The sequence below is a fragment of the Temnothorax americanus genome, unplaced genomic scaffold, assembly GCF_048541705.1.
Source record: "Temnothorax americanus isolate GAGA-0224 unplaced genomic scaffold, ASM4854170v1 Scaffold16, whole genome shotgun sequence".
Classification (NCBI taxonomy): Eukaryota; Metazoa; Arthropoda; class Insecta; order Hymenoptera; family Formicidae; genus Temnothorax; species Temnothorax americanus.
Window position 1 is genome coordinate 180,016 of NW_027509297.1, and position 15,345 is coordinate 195,360.

Genomic DNA, 15,345 nt, shown 5'->3' on the forward strand with positions numbered 1-15,345 from the left:
TCCCCAATTTTCGCGAAATTATCGAAATCGTAATTAAAAAAAGATCTGCGCGCGCTCACCCGGAGATCATTTAGCTGCTTGAAACGCCGAGAGAGAACGCGTAATGTGAGATAAAACCCGCGCGATAGCTATAAAATTATTTATGATCGCGAGCGGCCGGCGTGCATGTATCGGAAGAGAGCAAAAGGATCTATAATGCCACCCCTTTGCACCGCGGTACAGTTACGTTTTAAGAGAGTAACGCGCTTGCGCTCGCTCGCTCGCGCGCAGCTGACGGGCGAAAATATGGATTGCGCGCGGGCACGTATCTCGGGGCGGTAGCCGCGTCGGGTATCGGATAGCAAGGTTTTCCAGCCAATTAACTCTCGTGGCGCGGGCCCCGTGAGTCGACGGGGACGAGAGGGGGGGAGGAAAGGAGAGGGGGCCCGGGTAATTCTAGACGCGCGGACAATCCGCGTCCGCCACATGGTGCGTCGCGCGTCAGCGGGTCCATGGCACGTACCGCGCTAGGCGCCCAACCCGAGTTTCGCATTTCCGCGTGACTTTTGCCCCGACCGGCGCGGCGCGGCGCGGACGTTTCCCTCGGGAAGATGTACAGCCAGCGGAGCGCGATGCCGGTACCTCGATTGATACTCGAAGAGTACCGGGTACACATCGCGCTATTTTCGAACTGTCATACCGAAACACGCTGATGGCGTTTTAGTTATACCAGCGTGGTATTCGTCGAGAATCTTTAATGATTTGCGCATGTACGCATATAATAGTATATATCAATAGTATAATATTTATTAACTTATTGTATAATTTTTGTTTAATCTTCAAGACTTTTCTACTGTGCGGTAACACAAAGCAACAATATAAAAAATAGAAAGAATTATCTTATATTATTTCTTCAACGAGCATCGAAGCGGAAATTTGGAATTTTATTTTCAGACTTACGAGATACTACTCTCCAAATTGACTCCGAATTTACTCGAGAACCTGCCACTAAAGTTACAATCGAGAGTTGCGAGACACCCTGTATACCATCGAGAGAGCACACACCGGTATTTTCACCGACCGTTTCGAGAAAGAAACCGAAAGGACGAAGAAGAAGAAGAAGAAGAAGTAAAAGGAAGTCGAGACGCCACGAGTCGCTCTCGAGACGTCTATATAGCGTCCACACACGCGGCAGCGCGCGCGCGAGTGAGAGAGGGAACGGGAGGGTGAACGGAGCGGGGGAGGGGAGGGGAAGCTCGAAGGGGGACAAAGATGGTTCCCCCCTTTTTCCCGTAAGTGGTCTCTCTCACCGCGGGCCTTATGGGGTTTCTCCCGGTGGTGGGCAGTATCTACATATTACAAGCTCGCGGCGCGGAGACCACCGTCGTTGACATAAGATCCTGTTATGCTGTCTGCTATCTCTCGGCGCAGCTCGTGTCGCGCCATAAAAAACATTAAAAGTACGAGTAACATAAATTCGTTAAACGCGGCGGCGGCGGCGGCGGCGGCGGTCGCCTCGCTCTTCTCCCGCGACTCGTTTCTCTCGCGAGAGAGTGCCCTCCTCGAGAAACGAGCGCCGATCGCTCGCGCTCGAACACTCTCACCCTCTTCTCCTCGTCAGGCTCTTCCCTATCTCCACTTACGATTCTCTTACGTTATTGTCCAAAACAATTACGTTACGTCATCAACACAATACCCAGTATCATCGATCTTGAAACTGGATTATACAATTGCAATAAAACAACAAATAAGTAACAGATCCCGTTTTTTCTATCGAGCTAAAAAAACCTATCACAGCTAATAAAAATTAACACAATTTGCGAAACGTTGCGGGCTTTTCTCGGATACGTTTCTTTCCATTTTTTTTTTTTTTTTTTTTTTTTTTTTTTCCAGTCGCGCCGTGAATTCCAGGATACTCGGTACGCGCGTGCACGTAACTCACCGCGGTACGCCATGCCGGATAAACGAAGAGATTCTTGCGGTAGGTACGGCTCGAAAGTGTCCGCAAGAAACTCGATCCGCGGCCGGCGCTCTAATCGGCCGGGGAATTCCACGGCGATGTCTATTCGAAAGGGAAATCCAAAGATCGAATTGCGGACGGTAACGAGCTTCAGAGGCCGTTGATATAATCGCGAGTACTTCCTCTCCCTAAATTCCAACCCCGCAACCCCGTTGCAAAGTTATCACTCGATTTTTAGAATTTCGCTATATATAATTGGCAGTGTTTTGATATCTCCCCAAGGAATTCTAGCGTACCTGACAAATTGAAAGAAGATTATGGCGACTAAAATGTGTGAAAAGTAGATGTTCAAAAATATATGAGTGTCCATGTTTTTGTTATATGGAAATTAATAATAATCCTTTGATTTCGATCAGTATCGATTTCAATTATAACACTTTCCAATAGGATTTTTGAGGAACTGTAAATTATCAGGAAGGTCTATTAATTATCAGGAAAATGTATTTTCCCCCGAAAAATATCTGAGATTTAAAATAATAAAAACAGAAGATTTTCTCTGGGGAACCAATCTGTGATTAGCACGTGAGTTTTCGCGGTAATAGAGTTGTAAGCCTAAAGAAACGATCGGTACCCTAGCTGCGGGAAAAGAATTATCTGATTCAAACGATCTGTTGAAAGAAAATTGTCGACGCAAAAAGAACTCAATTTGAACTTTCTGGGGACTTGAGAGATATGTACGTGTATACAACGGGAGCCAGGTACAAGACGAGAACGATACAGGACGGTCGGAAGATGAAAGGCGTCCGAACGATGCCAACTCGTGTGGGCGTGTATCCTTCAGCAAGGATGAAAGGGACGGGCCCGACCGTTGGGCGCATCGGTGTCCGGCACACTCCTCCTCCTCGGTCGTTCCTTACGAAACTCGAGGAAAAGCGTGACGGTCGGTGTCTTTAGATTTTTCACGTGTTATAAGGACGCGTGAAAGTTCCCTGCCGTTTTACAAAAGTCGAAAGCTCATAAGACTGACATTCTACGCCCGTGCAAACTTAATTTCGGCCGATCTCTCCCTACCACGATTCTTCCTGCGAAAAATAAAAAACAAATCGAATTCCCGTTGGACATCACGAGGTCAAAATTTTTAACTAGCGAAATTCGATATATATATATATATTGTCTCTCTCTCTCTCTCTCAGCTTCCGTTTCTTGTTCCCGTAAAAAAAAGGGGTAACGGGAGATAATTAAAGCAGCGAAGATAATTAAAGTAAAATCAAATTAATTGCGGATGTCTCTAGTGATTTTATGGATATTTCTATTGATTTCGTAAAATCATTGACAGTAGAAAAGCAAGCAAAAAATAAAACGCTTTTAAGTGCATTAACGGCGATTAAAGTTAACGTAAACATCGATCGTCCAGCGTATTGTTTGAAGATGATCTTTCACGTACCGCATAATTCATGTAATGAGATAGTTAGTCCTTTTCAATTACGAATTGTTGGCAAAATTAATTCGAGTCTTCTTGATATAGGTAACATAAAATGTGTAATAACATGCAAGTATCAATGAAATTCTCTATATATAATATATAAGGTGGAGAGAGTTTTATATCAAGCTGATATATAATATGCCTAGACAATCCTAAAGTAAACACAGACCACACGTGTTGCGCGTACGGTACGTTTTTACCTAAAAGAAGATGCAACCGCATTCCTTGCATCCAGCCAGATTACAGAGGGGTAAACTTCTCGGAAAAGTAGAATTAAACTGTTTGCCTTCCCTTCCCTCCCCGTCCTTGAGTTGTTTTCAGGGGAAAGAGGGACCTCGCCTGTCCCAGTTCCGTGACTCACCCTGTACACACGGTATTTCAGAACTATCGCGTGTCCTCTACGGTACCAACAAATTCTAAATTAAATCCCGTTTTGACGAAAATTTGAAGAGAAGCATTCGTAAATCTTTAATTTTCAATTTTCAATCTTTAATTTTCACGTTAAATCTTTTTAACGGTAAGAAATAAAATATAAATATGTACAAAATTACAAATTTAAATCTATATATTTTTTACGTACAATTTATATTAAATGTTGCTCAATCATTAACAATATAAGATTAATTTAAATTCATCGAAATTAATATATCAATAAAGTCTCTTAACAAAGGACACCATGCAAAAAGTTATTACACAATTAATTTAAAGAATTAATTTATATCTCGAGGATAAAGATTGAATAGAAAGAGATATACACGCGTATCACACATCTATATTCGCATCATCCAGGATTAACTCGTTAACCCCTTATTACTCGTTCGTAATGTTACGTTAGACGCCAACTATCAATTTTTCGATATTAAAAAAATAATAATAATTCAGCCAGCTTGTCCTCCAGTGATCGTGTCCGATAGGACATTCTGAGACACCCTATATACGAGTTTCCATGGGTCGCCTTCGAGGCGGTGTACGCGCCGCACGTCTCCACCCTCTGGTAGGTATTATTAGTGTTGGAAGAGAGAGAGAGAGAGAGAGAGAGAGAGAGAGAGAGAGAGTCTCTCACGCGTAGTGTCGGCGCCCTTTAATCTCACTCTCACACATATGCGCGTGCGTGAATCGTGAATGCCCGGTATTGTGGAGCCGCACCGAAGACGACCGCTTTCAGCTGCCAGAAATTAAGACACAGATTACGGAATAGTGCGCCCGTACGCTATTTCGTGCCGCTGGAATTCAGCATTTATCTTCGATCGTGATCTTTACGGGCGATCGTCTCGGATCAACGGTGGCAACGCGCGATGCGTGCGCTGGAGAGCCGGCCGATAGATTTCCGTCGTAAATCGCGCTCGATCGACGACATAAGGGAATCGTCGGGTCCCCGAAAAGATCCTGTTAGGTCATTAACGACGAAGTATTCCATTCTCGAAATTTTATTACGAATTTTATTACGAGTAAAGTTTTTTCTTACTCGTAATAAAAATTTATTTTTGAATGATAATTTGAGAAAGAAAAGCATATCTCTGTGTGATAATTATTGTATATATAAATTTAAAAAATAAAGTTCTATTTTTTATTCATGAATGAAATTCATTAAAATATTTCAAAAATGAGATTTAGTATTACCAATTCGAAAGTCCAATGATTTCTTACATCAATCGGATACATTTTGAAAAAAAAACATGTATATTTATAAGGTTTTGTCATATAGATAAAATAATTGTAGCATCAATTGTGCAATTTTCGGAAAATCTCCCTATTCTTTTTTTAAAAAGATGCAATCGGTAATATTTAAAATCTTAATAAACATTATCCGCGCATCGATCTAATAATTTGTATCCGCGGCAAGAACGTCTCAGCATACGCGAAATGTGCGAACGTCGAGATGGTGGAGCAGGTCGAGGCCAGTACCTCGTGAATCGTTCCTGGTGAACGTAAACAAATTGGAGTAAATGAACTCCGGCGCGCGAACGCGCATGTGTGACGACGCGCGGTGATGATAACGGACCCAAGTATTCTGTAAACATTCGGGCGCGCACACATATGTGCGTGCGATGCAAGGCCAAGGTTGATCCGACGCGATCGAGTTGCATTCTCAATGAGAATAAATCAATTTTGATCAGCGCGCTCGGCGCGTTTGGATCGTTCCATTAAAAGCGAAACTGCATTACCAGATTTCATTGACAAAACGAGTCGAAAAATGGACATTCCCGCGAATTCGGAGCGCTATCGTACGCACGCATACGTAAAAAAAAGTTTTCGTATTGCGTGAAAAAAATGAAAAAGAAGTTCAAAAGAAAAGTTGTTAAAGTTATATTTTAAATATATATATATAATAAATAATTTCTCTTGTATTAACAAATATAATCTAATAATTAAATATTGTATTACAGCAGCAAAATATTTTTGTCTGCTTACTTATGATAGGCTTCATGACGAATATCTTGTTAAGTATTTATAAACACTTAAGAAATTTTGTGATATTATAATACGATGCTTGTCCTATATTCATAAAATTTTTTATAAATATACTACATCAGTTAGTAGCAAAAAAAAATATAAATTATAAGTTCTAACCATGACACGTACAAAAGTGGATCTTGAACTAATTAAATCCTTTTTTATCTTTTCTAACTTAATAATCATTCTCGTATTTGCCTAAAATCGTTTGCATAAATAACATGTAATCATCTTAAAACGTCGATCAACGGAAGAACTTTGATGTATGTATGTGCATAAATAAAAGCTTTATTTCAGTGTAATGAAATGAACGTGATAAACAACTACGATAATTCTATCTCTTCTTCCCCCCCCTCTGCGTTAAAATATTATATAAATTTATTTTATCGAATTTTAAAGAAGCGACTTATCGACACCTAATTGCTCTAAATTAAGTTGACTCTCAGGAGAGCGAGGTACACGAGATGAGGACGTCAAAAACTGGGTTGATAGCATATTATTTTCGACGAAACACGCCACACGCTTGCACATGCACGCGCGCGCCCCTCGATACTCCCCGGCACCGACGAAACTATATAATTCATCACGTTCCATTATCATCCCGCACATAAATCCTCCCGAGGGGGGGGGGGAAGTCAGTCTCCCTTCCTTTGTGGAGGGGAAAAAGACGAAGAGGAGGAAACAGGCCCGTATGCATGCGTCGCCGCATATGTACGGCGCACATACGACGCACGCACACGCACGCACGCTCGCCTTGTGGAGGCCGGGGCCACTGACTCACTGACTCATTCGGCATAAACGCGAGGCACGAAGAGGGCTCCTCTTCGGCCGAGCCGCCTCGTCGGGAAGAAAAGTGGAGCATCGACCTCGAATTTTAGTCTTTTTGTCTCCCGCCGACTTGTCACCGCGGTCACCAACTTCTCTTCCACCGGTGATCGGCGCTCTCGCGCGTCCCGTGATTGTGCAATCGTGCGGAATTGCCGCGACGCGCGGAATCCCGAAAATTCTGACGGAGATACCTCTTGTATCTCGCTTCGCGCGAAATCTCGTATACGAGAATTAACGACGTTGCGAAATTTGGAAGGCACGCCGTTAAAGTTCAAAGTCGACAGCGAGTCGTCGAGCGACTCTGGCTTTTTAGTACGAAGTCAAACTACTTTAGATTTTTTAGTATAAGGCCGAGATGTTAACTTAAAAATTGCAAATTTAACGAGCATCAATTTGAACAGAATATTATTTAAACCAATTTTTATACGCCAATTTTTATTCAGACACGATATCCCAATTAATCTTTCGATCAATATTCACTCGCAATAGCACTCGCACGCAAGTTTACCGCACTCCTTAATTTCAAGAAAAGAAATACGCGAATATATGTCACGATTTCTACTTAAGATTGCCATAGTAACGGACGAGTATTATAGAAACTTTGCAATTTATCGTTGTTACTGAAAAGTACGATCCAATATCCGTAGTCTCGGTTTCAACGAGGATACGAGCGAAAAATACGAGATTTCAACGAGACGACCCGGTACATCCGCGATGTGGAAATCGCTCGTGCGACCACCCAGCGCGACTATCACGAGCAAAAAGTTCGCGAGGCTTGCTACTCCGCTTCGCCTCTTATTATAGGTGCGCGTTTCTCGGACCATCGGCCGGGATACGTCGAACGCAATTGAAAATAGCACCAGCGTGGATTTAACGTAACGTCCTTTCGTCTCTCTCTCTCTCTCTCTCTCTCTCTCTCTCTCTCTCTCTCTCTCTCTCTCTCTCTCTCTCTCTCTCTCTCTCTCTCACAGTGGATACATATTAATAAATTAAAGATGACGCGGACAGACAGAAATTAAAGATGCGCGATTGCAAGAAAGCTTGGAGATTCGGTGATCTCGCGTAACGGGTGTAAAAAATGTACAAAAATCGTTATCTGCACCTTTATCGCATTTTAGAAATATGAAAGAGGTATAAATTATAATTAATTATATAATTTATTATACAAAATTGAATTCTTTCCTATCAGTTCGCTCGGACAATACTCCCTTGTGTTTATCGAAAAACGAGACAATACGGTCGCGAAAGATCGTGCAGCAGTCTGAGGTCCGATCGACGAAGGAAAGCGAATCGATAACGCGCGATCGTTCCGGATCGAAACAGACATCCTCGAAAGGCATCGCGCGACACCGTCCGCTTCACGTGCCACGCACATTTTCGTCCGCGGGAAGGATCTCGGGGCCCGATCTGCCGGCCCCGCGTGCGACAGGTCCCAAGAGATCCCTCTAGTTACAGAAGAAATGCCAGGGATGGCGCGTCTGGACCCCGCGGGCCCCGGCAGGAAGTCTATCCCTTCGATCTGGTATACCTTCGGAAAAAAAAAAACGCGTCTCAAGACCACCCGCGTGTGTAAAAAGTTTACAGCTCGGTCCCCGAAGAGACTCGCCAAGTCCGCAGGTATCGTGATTTCCGGTACTCGGGAAATGCGATATTTTCAAATACAATTCAAATACAATACGGTAAAAAGACAGAAAGATAATCCTAAATACGAATAGGTTAGCCTCTCTACAACTTCTTTGTTAATTTTAAAAAACAAACTAACTGCCAGCTGAAATTTCTTTCGAAGATAAAGCTTCGAATGCAAAAATTTCATTCAACCATTTCTTCCGTATCAGTGTAGCCGTTTCTTTCTATGAAATCACGTTCTTTCCATTCCCGTTGAACCAAAATGGACCAATATATAGATTTTTCCACGACGTAAGTAACGGTTTAAGACACGACGAACGGGATGAAGAAACGAGGGGGATTCGGCGTTTTCGACAAGTATGATTTTATAGCGGCGGCAACGGTCTGCGTCATATCGGTAATACCGCTCACGAGGCCTCGCCGATGACGGCGATAAGAGCCGGGTAGCGCTAACCGCCGTTAAAACGCATTTTTGATCGTCAAAGTGCGCGCCTCGTTAATCGCCGATCGAAGATAGCGCGACGCCGCGCCGCGCCCGGTAGGAAATAACGGCGCCGTTATCGCGAGCGGTCGATATAATTTGCATTGAACTAACGTGACTATCTCGACGCGTCCATGAGGATCCGATAGCTGTGCACTAGCGCTATATTATCTGATTATCTCTATACGTTATTCTACGTTTATTTGGCTTAAGTACGACGAGAATCGATAGATCCGTTCCTCGCGGCGTGCCCGATATAGCAGGGAAATTATTTTCACCGTCTTAATTAGCCGTCCCTCGTATCTAGGAACGCAAATACGTTCGTTAAAATGTATAGTATTTCACACGTAAATAACGTCGAAGATAAGCGGCAGTCCAATCGTCCAAGCCGGATTTCTCTTACTACTTGCTACGTGTACAACGATTTCGAATTTCCTTATCAAATTGCTCGCTCATTCGCTCCTAATTGGACACGCTTGGTTCCCGTACATCGATCCTGTGTACACGGACGCGCCCCGGCCTTCTTTTCTTTCCGATTTCGAACGATAATCGTTGGCGATTTAAATGCCCGTACAAGAAGTGTCTGATTTAACGAACGTTGTACATATACTTTTCGGTTCTTTTAATCAAGATTGTCAGACACTAATTTCATATTACTCGTCGCTTTTTCGATCTTCGGGAAACCAATTGTGAAAAATTGTTATCCAGATTGTACATATATCGCAAGTTGGATTGATTACTATTGGATTGATTCGTATAAATAAGGTTCGTTTTATTTGACAAACTAAATTTTTATATTTAGAAAAAACTTTATAACAGTATAAATACTGATTCGTAAATGATGCACTCTTAATTATTTGCTACAGGTAAAATGATTAGATTTATCGCGGGTAATATTCACTGTTAACTTCGTAGCGTCAAATTATAGTACTCAATTTGAGTCATTTTTAACCATTCTTATAGGCAAATATATAAAAAACATTTTAACTCCATTGGTTTAAATTAACATTGTTTTAGTTTTATCAACATTGGTTTAAATGACCAATAAATGTCGACACACGTGGTAATCAAAAATAACTTCATCCTTTAATACCTCAGCTAGCAGAAACTTGTAAAAGACGTCTTAAAAACGTTTAAAAGACGTTTAAAGGACATCTGAAAAATTATGCCGTCTTTTAGACGACTTTCAAGCGTTTTTAAGACGTCTTTTAGAAGTTTCTGCTAGCTGGGATCTAACAGTGTTGTTTTTTTCAGAAGAAATGACTTTCAGTAGCGGTATATTCATGGACCTATACCCATTTGTACCAATGCGGATTAATTTTAATCTCGGTTTAACTTGCTTCAAATATTTTTCTAATATCCGTTTCTATCGATGCAGATTAACTTTGATCTTGGGTTTAACTTACACCTTTTATCTTTCTCTAATTTTAAAAACTAGAAAAAGATGAAAAATATAAGTTAAACCGCGATTAAAGTTAGTCTACATTGGTGGAAATGGAGATAATTCTTTAAAGTAGAGAATTACCGAGATTAAAATTAATCTGCACAACGGTAGAAATGTACTACGTCTCACACACGCACAAAAACTAACAAAATAAATTTTTACCTTTTCAAGCTGATCCAACGCTATCGCAGCGTCCGTCCAGCTGGGCCTGACGTAAAGATCCGACTCGTGCCGGATTCTGGCGCGTTCCGCCGCCTTGGAGTCCTTCTCGCCCTCCGCGTCACCATTCTGCCGCGGGCCCTGCGATCCAGAAGGGCGTCCCGCTAGGATCCCCGTGGATATGGGTCCGGACACGGAAACCATGATCCGTCATGCATTCGACCGCCACGCGCGATTACAACTTTCCGAACTCGGTTTGCCCTCGGCTCTTTCTTTTTATCTCTCTCTCTCGCCCTCTCTCTCTCTCTCTCTCTCTCTCTCTCGACGATCAGCGAATCCTCTTAGTTTCTCATCGATCTCTCGTGGCGGCTCGCTAAAAATCCTGGCCACCCTCGAGGCAACGAGTCGACGTTTCAATATCGGTCCTTTCGCGGAGGATGGGGAAGGGAATCGAGGACGATCCGGTTCTAGATCGGGTCCTACGGTGCCCCAATCGGAAGCTCTATCCGAATGGCGCGAATTCGAACGTACCGAACCGACGACGCACTCACTACCCGGAATAATCGCAACACCTTCTCGGGAGCACTTCCTCACTGACACTGTCCGCAGCTTCGCCGTTACGATAACACGCGAACCCCTCGCGCCTCGCTCGAAATTCGCGCACGAGGACAGCGAGCCGCGACGCGCATGCGCGCGCGTCCTGCCGATGTATCGCGCCTACACCGGGGACCGAGATCGGTTTTTAGGTTACCCGCGGTACGTAAATACGTTCCTCTCTGTCGTTCTGCTCCCTTTCTCGCTGCCTCTCGCTCTCGCGGAGCTCGGAGCTTCGGAACGCCAGGCGAGGGCGCGAGAGGCGAAGGCGCCCGCGCGGTAAAAGAAAATTGTATCGCGCGACGCGAGATCGTCTCTCTCTCTCTCTCTCTCTCTTTTTGTTTTCTTCTTTTTCCACCCGCGCGTTAAATCGCACGTACGATCGACGGATCACGTATCACGTGTCGTCGCGGCGCGTCGCGCCGAGCAGATCCGCGGTTCCCGGCTGGGCCCGCTCCGGGCCCCGGCTCCCGGCCGCGCGTCGCCGCACTGTCACCACCGCGCGCCGAATCGTCGATCGTCGTCGGCGTCGGCGTCGTCGTCGCCACCGTCGTTGTCGCGTTCGCAGGCTGCGACGGGCCCTCTGCGCGGGCCTCTGGGACGTCCCGGTGGTGCGTGCTCCTGCGTGAAAGTCCAACGGCGGGCACCGGCGTTCGCGCGACCGCCACTTAGAGCAGTCTAAGTCGGTACTAAGCGAAACGCGCTGCCACATTTCTTTCGTGGCCTGCCTGCCGCGCCGGCCATAGTTGACGGCCTCCCCTCCCCACTCTCCCGCGGTGCTCGTGCTCGGAGCCACGGACGGCTCGGACTTCGGGCAGGCTCGGGTGCGCACGGCGCAAACATTCAGGCTCGTGCGTAGCCGTGGGCCCCGCGTCCGCGCGCTCGGGCCCCGTCGTCATCGAAACGATTCTGTGATGTCGCTTCGACCAATTGTAAGTATCTGTTGAAACGTTTGATATTGCTTGCCGCAAAGTATATTTTCCCGTGTCTCATCTCACGGACTTGAAGATTTTCAATAGTTTACTTATTAATTAATTTAGGAATAAGTATTTTTTAAACTTAACGTAAAGTGACAATTCTCTAAGATTTACAACTTAAAAACCAAATTTTTTTTATTTACGATAGCGATTTATTATAAATTTTCGTATTATATTTGTATTGTTTTATCTTAATGATAAGCTGGTATAAACATTGTTGATAGAATAATAAGATAGGTAACAATAGTTAAAAATATTGGTACATTTTTTATGTTTAAATGAAAATAAAGAAAAAATGTAATGTAATGGTTAAATAATTCAAGATTTAAAGCAAAAGTTACAAAAAATGTGAAAAACTATTATATATCGATTTTCATATTGATCGACCAATCGTCGATCAGAGCCAGTAAATTAAAAAGATTCGTTATTACATATCCTGTTAATCAGCGTGTCACGGTTGTGTTCGATCGATCGATCGGGGATCGGACGGATCCGTCCTCGATCGATGCGCTACTGCGCGCAGAAGTGACGTCAGAGCCGAGCGAAGCCGAGGAGGGCCGAAGCGCCGGGGACTCGGAGACGATTGGCGGAGGCGCCTTGGCGTTTCACGTTGCTAGGATACTCGGGGACTAGCGAGGGGAGTCGACTGCTCTAGACCACACACGCGTTCCCATTTTCCCTGGAGCAAAAACATTACCCACACCGAGAGAGACGCGCGACACGCACGACGATGCACACAGCTGCGCGCCGCGCGGCGCGGCGCGGCGCGGCGCGCAGTGGTGCCTTAGGTAGATGAAACCCCTGAATTTTTTCCCAAATTTTTATATCTAGAAAATATATCCAAACACGCTCTCATCGCGCGTAATTTCAATTCGCCGACCGACAGGCGATGAGAAACATCCTCGAGGCGATTATCGACACGGCGGAGTATATTCCTCCTCGTCAGAAAATGTTTTGCGCATGGCACGCTCCGACAAATCGCGATATTCTTCGAAAGCGTTAATTTGAACGTTGCAATAACAACTTGGCCTACGCGAAACGGGAAACTGATCTTAAATTTGCAGGCCGGCCGCTGTAGAAAAATCGTTAAATTTTGCTCGTTTTACGCAGTCTCTAATTTTAACGCGACGATGTGTGTGTCAGCTCTTTATTTATCCAGACGGATGCAAGCGAGAAACGATTTTACAGATAGTTAAAATAACAATTTTGACAGTTTGGCATTCGTCCTGATCTATCTGCTGGCTGTAACGATATGTGTGTATGTGTGTGAGAAAACCGAGAGATTTTTAAATGGCTCGAGTTGGAAATATTCTCGAGGAGTGATCAGCGATCGAAATGTCTTTCCTTTGCAACATTTTTCTCCGGTACCACTGTGACTTATGTGCGGTATAAAATATACAAAAGGTTGGAGGAAAATTTATATGTTTTGTTTCCTCGTAAGTTCTATTTGTATACAGGTGCGTAAAAATCGACTGGAATATAAAGGGCATGAGCGCCCTTTTTTTTTCTTTCTGATGTCTCAAACAAAGTAGGCGCACATGCTGATTTTTTTTCCTTTGGCCAAAGGTATATCCTTGCCCGTCACAAAATAATAGAGTCTCCTACTGAGATTCGGGGGCAGAAAAGGACGAGCTGTCGACCAATGGGTTTTCGCCAATATATCTTACTTAAACCAATTTTCTGCAACAAAGTGCAAACCAGAATGTTCGGTTCGTAAAATCCCTTTCGGGCACCACTGTGTGCCGGCCTCCCCCCCCCTCCGCGGTCTATCCGCGTCCTGCCTTCCACGTTGGTCCTTCGCTCCGTTTATGCGCGTGCCGTGCATTTGTTTGTTTACTTACCTGCGTACTCATTTGAGGAGAGAGAATCATCGATGAGCCAGTGCCGCGGCACCGCTGAGGAATCGAATTAATATTCATAACCCACATTCACCGCTGAACCGGCTGAACGTGGTCGTCCGATTCTCCAATTCGAATAGTGCCGTGTGTGCGCGCGAATCATCATGTGAGGCGAACGGAACTGCAATTTGGAAGACCACTTTTAGCGATAAATATCGCCTAACACGGCTTTCGCTGTTTTATAAACGCTACTGATCGGCAGCGTTTAGCGAAAAAATTGCGTTAAATTGTTTGTCGATTAGTTCGAAACACTTCTAATAATTTTACTAATTGCATTTATATCTAATTAATTAATCATATAGGTACGCTTTAATAAATTATGTAACTGCCACATACAGAAATGAATATAATTCGCGAAGGACGAGAGACGAAATATATAACTTATTCACTTTTAATGGTTTAGGAGATACATAAAAGAAGCCCAAATGTTTATCCGAATTTCTTTTCTCGTTTTTTTATTACGAATTTTTTTCTCTCTCTCTCTCTCTTTCAAATTTAGACTACTTGAAATCACGTAATTGCCACACAGCTATGTAACTATTTAGTGCTGCACATCAAGATACACATACATATTTATATATACGACATTTTCTCCAATATATAAATGTGTGGGAGTAAAGGCCGGCTGTTTCCGACGCCGCTCATTAAACCGCGCGCCGCAAACGAATGCCACGATTAGCGTATTAAACTGTCGTCATAATATCTACATAACGATGTAACTTCATTAGGCAACCGTTCTCCTGTGCATATTAGGAGAACGCTGGGCGAAAGAAAATTTGGTTTGTGTGTGTTACGAAATAATGTTTTAAAATATAATTAATAGTATTGTAAAACCATATGAATTTTTAGGAGAATTATTTGTACAAATATAGGACCTATACATTCTATCCATGTAACATTATTTGTGTAAGCTTTTTGCTAACTTTTCGCTTTATATAGGAATGAAAATAAGATATCAAATAGATCTATTTAATATCAATTAGGAATGCGCAAATAAGACATTAAAACGTTTCCGTTGATCATATATAGCTTATTTTAATTAAAACATTCTTAGAATTATCGCGTTTATCGCCTTACGTCGACGTCAATGTCCTTCCACATTCGAGGGATTTCATTCACGCGCGGTTGTTGCGAAGCTCTCAATAAAAGGAAAAAAGAAAAAGTACAGAATGCTCCACATGCCCGGCAAGACGGGAATAGAGAGAGAGAGAGAGAGAGAGAGAGAGAGAGAGAGAGAGAGAGAGAGAGAGAGAGAGAGAGAGAGAGAGAGAGAGAGGAGAGAGAGAAGAGAGAGACGAGAGGTAAGAGAGAGGAGAAACGAGAGAGAGAGAGAGAGAGAGAGAGAGAGAGAGAGAGAGAGAGAGAGAGAGAGAGAGAGAGAGATCTCTTTGCGTATTGTCTCCTTTGACGGATGCACCCCGCGGTCGCGCCGTCGATCGGCGATAAAGGAACGCGCGCGCTG

At 43.7% G+C, this 15,345-nt stretch overlaps 2 protein-coding genes across 2 annotated transcripts in view; one reads left to right on the forward strand and one right to left on the reverse strand.

Annotated features, from left to right (window-relative positions):
• Nucleotides 1–11,205, reverse strand: part of Ptc (protein patched) — a 38,498-nt gene extending 27,293 nt beyond the window's left edge. Inside the window, exon 1 of the mRNA XM_077402807.1 lies at nucleotides 10,418–11,205. Coding sequence (XP_077258933.1) covers nucleotides 10,418–10,618 — 201 coding nt within the window. The 5' untranslated portion in view covers nucleotides 10,619–11,205. The remainder of the gene's footprint in view (nucleotides 1–10,417) is intronic.
• Nucleotides 11,206–11,850: 645 nt separating this feature from the next.
• Nucleotides 11,851–15,345, forward strand: part of LOC143895580 (protein sneaky) — a 29,064-nt gene continuing 25,569 nt past the window's right edge. Inside the window, exon 1 of the mRNA XM_077402818.1 lies at nucleotides 11,851–11,940. The gene's annotated coding sequence lies outside the window, so the exon portion shown is untranslated. The remainder of the gene's footprint in view (nucleotides 11,941–15,345) is intronic.